Genomic DNA, 10142 nt, shown 5'->3' with positions numbered 1-10142 from the left:
AAGAGTCTAGAATAATTCTCTTTTGGAGAAAAATGTGTGTATCTGACTCAATGGTATACAAGTAGTGTTTTCTATACATCTCTGCTTTTACTTGATGAAGGCCATCAGATAACCTGGCCTTCCGTGGGCTACCATTTTCTTATCTGTAAAAAGGAGGGGGGGATACCCAACTTCTCATGTCCAGGGTTGACATGAGGTGGAAAGGGGTTCACAGGTTTCACGGCATGACGATCACTTTGGAAGACCAAATATATATATACGAAGTAATTTTACTTCCTGACATCAGATCATACTACTATAAATTATTTTATGCTATTAGAGAAAAACTAAGGTATTTGCTTTCCTTTAAAGAAATAACACAGCGACATAGTGGTAAACAAACATCTTTAATGTTCGTTTCTTCTTCCTCATCTCCTTCAGTTTTGCCCACATGTGTACCCCTTCCCCTGTCCCAACACTAAAGTGACCAAACCATGACCACAGAGACTGAAAAGAATATTCGAGGTACCAGAGACTCCATGGGCATCTCTTCCCCTTCTGGTGACTCCTAGTTCTTCTTCTTGGAGACAATTGGGGCCTCTTGATGCTTACTTTTTTTCATCCAAAGGAGGATAGAGGGAGGGACAGAATTTGTGGGAGAGAAGGCAGAGAGAGTTTCTTCTTTCTTCATAAAATGTTCTTTGTAAAAAATATGATATATACACACACACACACATATAAAACATATCCAGTGCAACTGCAATTGCTGTGCCAAACACTGGGAAGTGCCCCCTTTGGTCGATGTATTTCTGGAGTTTTAAACAGTTGTCCTACAACAGCTGCATTTCAGTAAGACTCGGGCAGGTGGCTCCAGATAAGCCACTTGCCGCTCACATTCAGGCTGAGGCTTCCACGTTCACAGTCCAAAGGAAAAAGTGTGTCTTTGTGTCTGGAGTGCGTGTTGTAGGGAGGGAGCGGGCAGGAAAGGAGCTGGAGGCTACAGGTGAGGAAGAAGGAATTGGCTTCTTTTGACTTCTCTACCACAGTCCTTGATGCAAATACAAATACATTTCAGTCTGAGGATATTGACATCGGCAGTGCTAAGATCACACTACTTAATGAAATAATTCACATCAGCATAAAAAATATTCACACCAAAACATCTCTTTTTCTTTCCCTCTTTCCAAGAAAACTATGATATCATGTCACCTAAGTGATCACCATGGATATTTCCAGTGATTTGCCCAAAAGTCATTAAGCATCATTCAGAGTCTTTGGATTTCCTCTTTTGGCAGAAGAAATTATTTTTAGATGAACATTCTGTCGATGTGTGATCTGGTTTTCCCAATACACGGAGAAGTTTGAAGTCTCTGCATTCCCCCATGTCCTCATCCATGAAGTGAGAGGCACAGATGCCAGCCTCCATGGCTGGTCAGAAGGGAAAGGGAAGGGGAAACCCTGGGTCAGCAGATCAGCTCAGGAGGGATGCACCACAGAGGGAATAACGACGAGCTGCAAACCAAGATCAGAAGCTGTTACAAACCCACTTGATTTCAGCTCTGAGTGTCACCAATTGCGCTATGCAGAGACCTACAGGGAAGAAGGTGGGTTGTCTAAAACCAGTACAGATCCTTGCTTTTGTCCTGAGGCTGCAAATCTGAAAACAGAGAGAAAATAAAAGGGAGAGAGAGAGGGAGAAGAGAGAGAGAGGGAGAGAGAAGGGGGTGGGGGAGGGAAGGCACAAGATATTTAAAGAAAGAGAAAGACAAACACCACTGTTTCATTGTGAAAGTCACAGAATTCATCTAAAGGGCATGAATGAAAGTAAAAGCAAAGCAAACAAGTGTCAAATTTGCACCTGAGGGAAGGGAGAGCAGGCAAGACTACGAGCCAATGATTGCATTTATTATATAACTATTTTTTTCATTTGCCCTAAAAATAAAGCAAACAAAAAAGTAAACCCTTATTTAACTGTACCTTTCAAATTCAACTCTTCAAGCTAGGGACTTAATATTATCACTAAAATCATATTCTTGTTAAGTTTTATGTTTTCCAGAGACCTATTTAATTTGACAATTAAGTTGATATCAGAGTCATGAGTCATATTTGTATGACTTGTAACTACCACAAGAGGTGACAAGACCCCCCCACCCCCCACCCCGGGCCACCATTTAAACTACGCTCTTAGCAGGCACTCTAGATCAGCGCTGTCCAACAGAAACACAATGGGAGCCATGGGCATAATTCTAAATTTTCCAGCAGCCACATTGAAAACAAGTAAAAAACAAACAGGTGAGACTTAATCTTAGTAATATATTTTATTTAACCCAATATATTCAGTATGCAATGTGTTGAAAATATTTCAACATGCAATCAATGTAAAACATCAGTGAGATGAATTTTACATTCTTTTTGGGACAAAATCCTGAAATCCAGTGTATATTATACACTTACAGCACATCCCAATTCGGCCTGGCCACGTTTCACGTGCTCAACCGACACATGTGGCCGGTGGCTACAGTACTGAACAGCACAGAGCTAGAACCTTTCCAACAAATTTTATTTTTAAAAAATCCTCTGTAATATTAACCAGTTACTTTCTCATTCTGCGCACACCGATAACACAGGGTCATCTGTCTGCTGAAACACAAGCCCGCCATGCAGACCTTCGGGCCTCAGGGTCACTGGGGTCTCCAAGGAGAACTAAGTAGGGTCCCGGCCTCAGCCCAGGTTTGGGCACAGGGCAGGAGGGGCCCGGGGATGCCACGTTCCCTCTCCCGCTTACCTGAGTCCACGCTGAGGCCCAGACCCCCGGCCACGTCCCCCGTGGGGCTCGCGAAGGGTCCCCCGGGCGCGGCCCACGTGGCGCCGGCCGGCTCGCCCTTGGCCGAGAGCTCGCAGGGCGGGCTGCCGGGCGCGGGGGGCGGCGCGGGAGCGAGGCGGGCCGGGCGCCCCGAGGCGGCTGGCATCAGCAGCGGCCCGTAGCGCGGGTCGAAGTGCGGCGCGTAGACCTCGTGCACGGCGGCGGGCCGCGGGTAGGCGGCGGCCTGGGCGCCGAGGGCGCCGCCCAGCGCGTAGGGGTGGTGCGGATGCGCGTGGTGGGGATGCGCGTGGTGCCAGGGCTCTGCCGCGCCCTGGTGCAGGTGGCCGTGCAGCGCGGCCGGTGAGTAGGGGTCGGCGGCGGCGAAGGGCAGCTCCGAGTGAGCGGCGGCCAGCGGGCTGCCCAGCGGCGCGGGCACCGGCGTCTGGTAAGCGCTGTTCCAGAAGGAGGCGGGGAAGCTGCGCTGGCTCATCGGGAAGGAGCCGTCTTTGGGCCGGCGAGGCGGAGGGGAGGAGAGGGAGAGAGGAACGAATCACCGCCGGAAGCACGGTTGCCGACGCCGCTCGGCCTCCTCAGAACTGAACGGCCGGGGCGGGCAAAGGGCGGGAAAGGCGCCGTGCTGGGCGCACGCGCGGCGCCTCTCTCGCGGGGCTGCGGCCCGGGAACGCGAGGTTCGGGCGCCGCACGGGGGAACCGTTTGGGGAGGAGCGCCGCTTCCTCAGATGTTGCAGGCGCGTCCCAGGCTGCGGGAACCTGGGGACTGGCGGGGAGAGGAAGAGCGGAGAGACTTCTTTCTCCAGCCCCAGTTTCAGGGCGCAGGGAGCTTCCTTCGGACTCCGGGCTGGACGGCCTCGGACCAGAAGCGGCCTCGCCTTCCCGGCCCGCAGCCTCTCCTCAAGCTAAAGGTACCTCTTCCCGCTCTTGGTCGGCCGCCTAGCGATCTCACTACCCGCTCTCGCGTTTCAGCCTCCCTTGCTCCAGAAAATGTGCCCCTCCAAGGCCTCCGATAGACTGGAAGTCCATCGACATATTTCGGAGTCTTGCTATTATTAGTCTCCTTTCTAGAAACTTTATTTCAAAAAAAATTTTTGGCAAAGAGTAAACTTGACCTGTTAAAAGGGCAGCTGTATTATTTGCAGAGGGGGACACGAAGGGACAGGTCTTTTCAGTTTTAATTAAAAAATTTTCTGCGTCAAAATGTGGACGCCAGGAATAATAATAATAACAACAATAATAATTATTGTTTGTATCATTGTTGACCCCTAGTGTCTGGAAGCGTTTTAAGAGAACAGCATTTAGATCAAATTTGTTGCCTTTAGTTGGGAGGAAAGGAAAGAAAGACTTTTAATTAAAAGAACCCTGGAGAAGGCATCTGCATTTCATAGTAGATAATTTAAAATGCTTTGAAAATGCATTCTAAGTAGGGAACAGCCTTCCTGTTAAAAGTATTTAGGCAACTGGAGAATAAAAAGAATGTTTTGTATTTAAAACTAATGTTTTTGGATCTTGTCTAGGCAAGGTTTGTACAAACTGTCACACACTTAAGAAAAAAAAGGAAGGGCGACAGTTGTCATTTCCCCCAAAATGAAATATTTGTTTTCCTTTGTTATAACAAAGTCCTCATTTCTCAGCTTGGTACACATCAAAAGCTAAGATTAGTGAGAAAGTCACCAAAGTTACCAAATAGTTACTTCCACCCTTGTTTTGGTAATAAAGGGAGGTCAAGGTTTCAGAATAGAAGGGAGAGTTCGTTGACTCATCCAAGAAATCATTGTCCCAGGCTAGGTAAAGCAGTGCTTGGTGAGAAGGGTAAACCAATAAAGAAGGGATGTGTTTGGGGAAATCCCTTAGAGACGTTTTGGCTACCCTTAAATTCTTATTTCTTTATTATTTTACTCGCTTATTGAAAGACATTCTCTGCTTCAAGATTTCCCAAGTAATCAAAATCTGGCAAAAGGCATAAGTAGGTTTTAGGAGACATTCTTCAGCAGGTTTTGCTTGCATTGCATTCTAGGACTTTTTTCTCTGGAAAGATTTTCAGAAATAGGGTAAGGGCCCTGTAAGCTGTTGTTCGTGAAGATCCCCCTCCCCGCCCCCACCTGCCTTGGGAGGCTGTTGGAAACCTCACACTTCCAGAGCACATTTACATACATTTTCTGTTTCCCTTACAGCCACCTCCAGGGATAGTTAAGTGGGCAAGTATTATTCTAATTTTAGAGACCAGTAAATAGAGTGACCTCCAGAAGGTTAAGAGACTTGCCCAAGGTCATATTGCTAGGACGTGGTGGAGCCAACACACAAACATAGGCCTCCCAATTCCAAGGCTATTGGTTTTTTCTAGGTCACTGCTCTGCCCTGCCTCTTCAAGGAGAGATCTTAGGCCTGTGCCTACTCCTCCTTCGATTTCCTTATCCTCCCCCAATGGCCCTCCTCACCTCTTCTCTAACACCTAGCATTCTTTCAGCTGCATCTCTTTGAACCCCTGTAGGTGGACCCCAGGCTATGAGGGCTCTCTATCCTCCCTTGCCAGTTGGGGCCCCATACTTACCCCGCCAGGGCCCGGAGCTCCGCGGGGCTTTGCTGCTCGTACAGCTTGGGGAATAGCTGCTAGGCTGGCTCAGGGCCCGGCTGAAGTGCTCGTCCACCACAGAGCTGATGTCTCCCTGGAAATAGGTGAAAAGGACGCAGCGGGAGTTGATGTACTCCGCCTCTGGTGGGCGCTCTTTCTCTGGGCTGCCTTCTTCTTCTTTTATACTAGCCGGAGTTTGGCTGGAGAAGGAGGAGCTGCCACTGCCGCTGCTGTTGCTGGGGCTGGCGTTGCACTCCTGGGCCTCCTGCATTTTGGAGTAACAGGCTAGTTTCTGCTCAAAGGAGAAAGAATAGAGAAGTCAATTTCAAAAGAGCGAGCAAATTGTGTTCAGACTGCACTCCCTCATCCGGATCCCGAAGGTATCCAGGAGCAACTGATATCGGTGCCCATGCCCAGTGCTCAGTAACGTGGGCTGCAGTCAACAGGCCTCCCAACCTGCAGCTCAAAAAAGGTGGGGTTCCTGAGAGGCCGACTGCCCTTCTTGGAGTCTCTGTCTCCCTGGAATTGCTGCCAGGCCACAGGGAGAAGTCTCTGAAGGTGTCAGGGTAGAGGTCCAGGAAGATGCCTAAGCAGTTTGACCACAGAGCCAGGCTCAATGCAGATATAGTTTTAAAATCAGGCTCCAAGGGTAAAGGGCACCCAAGTCCAGTTAGGACCTGACTGTTCCCTGCCTGAGAATTCAGGGCAGACATGCAAGATGCAGGATTAAAGCATCCTCATGATAGAACACGAAAATAACAAAATCCACTCTACACAGCAAGGATGTAAAGGAAGAACTGCTGCAGGATAAAAACATGGAATAACATCGTGACATGGATCATTTTAATAAATGCAAGTTGATATTTGGTCATTCATAAACTGGCCATTAGAAAGTCTCAGCTTTTAAAGAGATCTTTTGAGTAAGGAAAAACTAGTGGGCTATGAGAATGTCTACCCTCACCATCTGTGTATATTGAGGAAAAAAAGTAGTAAAAAGGAGCAGAGGATGATCTTGGCTGTAAGGTTGGGTAAATCATGACTGTCTGCTAATGATTTACAAAACCAAGTGTGGCCGCTGAAAACTTTCTTAGAAACGAGCAATGGACTGAATGCAGTGTTAAAGCAGTATGCAGGCAGGGATGCCCTTCAAGGGAGACCCTGATCATACAAAAATGAACAGAGATCTTGGGGCAATAGATTGGTCCAGGGTCAGGGAGGAGAAAGGACCAAACAGACAGAAAACCAACCCTCCTTTCCTCTTTGTAATACTCCCAGCCTGGGAAGGAGCTCATCTTGGACACCGAAGCCAAAAGACTGGAGTTATTTAGCAATATCACCATTTCTACCACATTCCCACTTGGCTTACAATGAGAGACTCTGGTGATTCCTAAAATTAACATTGAGACTAAACAAACTTCTGGTTGGAAAGTTTTAAAAAGGAGAGGAGGAGGGAGAAAAGCAAAAACAAAAGGCAAAATCTACCCATTTCATCATTAATTCATCCGGAAATTTTCAAATAGACATTCTGCAAGCAAAATTGGCAAAAGCATGGACTTGGACACTGGGGTGTATTTCAATTTTCCCGAAGCAGGAGTCCAGGCCCTCACTTTCCAACCTCGTCCGGACTCCTAGGGGATCCCCCCCTCCACCCACTGGAGTGCGATCTTATTCATTTCCTGGACTACTGTCCTCAATTTCGACTACAGCAGCTGAGGAATGAAAAGAAAAACTTCGACCAGATATAGCCCGGAGAATAGAAATATTGTAAAAATTAAACGAAACTTGAAGAGTTTGCAGAACCGGGGCTAGTGGTCTTCTCAAAAGTGGGTTTGTTGATGGCAGGGCAGCCGGACTCAGCTAGCGAAAGGCGAAGTATTAGCTATGAAGCTTGCCTCTGCCGGGTCAATAATATTTCCCAGAACTTTGCAAAGCAAAGATTATAAAGCCAATGAGTTTCGTGCGGTTCTCTTTGTAACGAATTCGCTGGTTCTGGAATTAATTGGCCTGATCGCCTGAGAATTGAAACGGAAAAAAAAAAGCGTTTGATAAAATAAGCTTGCAGAGATGAGAACGCGAGTCTTTGATTCTCAGACATAGAGACAGGCCTTTGCTTTTGTTTTGTTGTCACTCTCACCTTTGGGACCAAAGTTTGGTTTTCACTGAGTGAGCTTTGCTTGCATCTTCCCGGGCTTGGAAGAAATCTGGAGTCCGACCTACCCTAAGAAATCAATGCAGCTCGCGCGATCCTCGTCTAACTATTCCCGGGAAGTCCGGGGCACGCACTAGCAGGACTTAGCTGCCTTCCCGAGAGAGCAAACGGGCAAGCTAAAGGGGTTAGCTCAACCTACTGGGAGGCAGCGCGGGCAATCCCCGCATCCGGGAAGCGCCCGCCGCTGTTCAGACGCCCAGTATCCGCGCGGAGGCACCGGGAACCTCGGAGTACTGGCAGTGCTCGGAGAAGCCGGGGCGCGCCACCTGTCTACGAGGCCCGGCCGAGAGGAGACACGTACCTGGTGGTAAGGGGTGTAGGCGGCTGCGAAGTAAGGCTGGGGAGGACCATAGACTTGGTACATAACATCCAGACAGCTCATGGCTTCCCGCAGCGGAGACGGTTAAGTGTTTTATCATCAACTCTCGGGCGGCGGAGGGCAGGGATGCTGCATGGGCGGCACTTGGACCCGAGCTCCCAAGTCATCCGCGGCGGAGCGAGGGGCAGCGTGCTCCGCGGCTCGGGATCCCGCTCGCACGCTCCCTTCCCACCCCTGCAATTACAGCCGCCACCGCGCTCCGAGATGGAAGCGCCCAGCCTCCAGCTAGTGGGCATTTAAACCCCACGCGGGGCCGGCGTGCTGACGCCACTCCCGGGCCGCGGAGGAGGAGGGGTTGGGGGCGGGGCCGGGAGGCCAATGGGGTGCGTGGGACGAGGGACCGAGGGGCTGCCGGTGCGTTTCCCTGGGCTACCCGGCGGTGAACCTGTGGCCGAAGGGTGCGGTGAACTGCGCAGCCCGGAACTTGAGCCCTGAGACTTCGCACCGTGAGGAGCAAGGATTTTCCAGGCTAAAGCAGGAGGGGGCGGGAAGACGAAGAGGAGAGGGCAGAAATGGGGGCTTTTACATTTAGAGAGAGAAAGAAAGTTGTTGAGTAGTGGGGAAAGGTCTTGTGGGGAGTCCCGACCTCACACTGGAGAGTTGAGTGTGTGCGTCCGGGGTGGCGAGGTGGGGAAGATTCTTTGCTCTCGGCTCCTCGGCGGGAGGAACGGCGCTATCCCTAGGAATCCCCCAGGAAATCCGGATCTTCGCAGACAGGATGTAAGAGTCCGGGAACTCCTCTCTGCGCGGAGGAGCTCCCTCTGCGGGGAAACGGCAGCGGCTGAAGCCTGTAACCGCTGCCCTGCGGCACCTCCTTTGCGCCCCCTCGGAGCCAATCCACACGCCGTCAGCTACCACACCTTTTAATTCTGCTCACTGGGGCGGGTCCCTATTGCCCCTCTAGATTATCCCGCCCTTTCTCTTTGACGCCCTCCGTCTGAACCCTCTAGGTCCGCGTTATTCACTCCCCGCCTCCAGCTCGTCCGGGTACCAGCTGCTTTCGAGGAGTCCAGGCGGCTTTACCCAGACCCCGGCCGCCCCGAGTCTCCTCGGCCGGCATCCTTTAAAGTTTCAGTAACTTTTTGGAACGAGGACTCATTGGCTGCAAGAGGAATTATCCTAGGCACTGCAGGGAGGTCAGAGAGGACTTTTGCTGACTCTTCAGTCAGTAATACAGCAGCTGCGATTTTGTTTGCTTGTTTCATTTCAGAGGTGAAAGAGAATACACTCCAGTTGTGAAACACGCATTTCGCATCGCCGTTCTGTTTCCTTCCCTGAGAGCTCTCCTGGCTCGGACCTGCTTCCTGCAACGCTTTCCGCCTTCCCAGGCACCCCTCCCCCAGCCCTGTAGTTCTCTGTCCTTAAAGTTTAGGAACGAATTGAGACAAGGCTTTCTGTACGTCGGGACAGGTGGGGGAAAGAGCGTTACAAGAATACCTGTAGGGCATACTTGGGGGTAGGGAGGGTAGAGGTTGGGAGCATTGAGAGCCCAGACCCAAGAAAGAGGCAGCGTGGATTACTGATAGAAATGAACTCTAGTGAATAACTAGAGTTTATAAATAGAGTATAAATACAACAAAAAGTCTGACATCGATTCACAGGCTATAAAACTGCGAACAAATGCACGCTTAAAAGATATATTTGTCTTTAGGGGCTTCCCTGGTGGCACAGTGGTTAAGAATCTGCCTGCCAATTCAGGGGACAGGGGTTCAAGCCCTGGTCGAGGAAGATCCCACAGCCGCAGGGCAGCTAAGCCGGTGCACCACAACTACTGAGCCTGCCGTCTAGAGCCCCCGCTCGCAGCCAGCGCACTGCAACGAAGAGTCGCCCCTGCTTACCACAACTAGAGAAAAGCCCACGTGCAGCAACGAAGACCCAACGCAGCCAAAAATGAATTAAATTAAAATTTTAAAAAAGATATATTTGTCTTTAAAACGTGAATATTTTAAGCCAAATGGTTTCAGTGTTGAATTTTGGTTTTGTCCAATTTATAAGTGGGTAGTGGCTGCATGTCTCCAGTTCGGTTTATAAATGGTGAGAAGTCGTGAGTGGCTGAAGTGTTTTTTAAATTAACTACAGTGCAATCTATTTTAAAACAAATTTTTTAAAAAAGACACCCCTGTGGTACAGTTCTACGCAAGTCTCTTTTTAGGGGCCAGGCTGCCTTGTGGCTGAGCTGAGTGGC

At 49.7% G+C, this 10142-nt stretch overlaps 1 protein-coding gene and 1 long non-coding RNA gene across 3 annotated transcripts; one reads left to right on the top strand and one right to left on the bottom strand.

Annotated features, from left to right (window-relative positions):
• Positions 1-409: 409 nt before the first annotated feature.
• Positions 410-7973, bottom strand: VGLL2 (vestigial like family member 2). 2 transcript variants are annotated; one of them, XM_081250942.1, is made up of 4 exons: positions 7880-7973; positions 5349-5661; positions 2765-3286; positions 410-1491 (listed from the first exon to the last, which is right to left on the bottom strand). In XM_081250942.1, the coding sequence occupies exons 1-4, from the start codon at positions 7958-7960 to the stop codon at positions 1451-1453; spliced, it is 957 nt and encodes a 318-aa protein (XP_081107068.1). In that variant the 5' UTR covers positions 7961-7973; the 3' UTR covers positions 410-1450. The 2 variants fall into 2 exon arrangements, with proteins under 2 accessions (XP_081107068.1, XP_081107067.1); XM_081250941.1 differs by lacking the exon at positions 410-1491 and having other exon boundaries at positions 2313-3286.
• A 623-nt stretch (positions 7974-8596) lies between these two features.
• Positions 8597-9891, top strand: LOC308626125. Its single transcript, XR_014017203.1, has 3 exons — positions 8597-8677; positions 9168-9367; positions 9609-9891. It is a non-coding gene; the product is annotated as an uncharacterized lncRNA (long non-coding RNA).
• The last annotated feature ends 251 nt before the right edge of the window (positions 9892-10142 follow it).

Source organism: Mesoplodon bidens, assembly GCF_964165515.1.
Source record: "Mesoplodon bidens genome assembly, chromosome: 12".
NCBI lineage: Eukaryota > Metazoa > Chordata > Mammalia > Artiodactyla > Ziphiidae > Mesoplodon > Mesoplodon bidens.
Note: the sequence above shows the minus strand (reverse complement) of the source record. Positions and strands in the feature narration are given on the sequence as shown.

Excerpts from the sequence above, each read along its gene's own strand:
- VGLL2 (XM_081250941.1), bottom strand. The coding sequence starts at position 7,960 with ATGAGCTGTCTGGATGTTATGTACCAAGTCTATGGTCCTCCCCAGCCT. Across the intron at positions 5,662-7,879 it reads CCTACACCCCTTACCACCAG|AAACTAGCCTGTTACTCCAA; the intron begins GTACGTGTCTCC and ends TCCTTTGAGCAG. Across the intron at positions 3,287-5,348 it reads GAGCTCCGGGCCCTGGCGGG|ACGGCTCCTTCCCGATGAGC; the intron begins GTAAGTATGGGG and ends GCCGGCCCAAAG.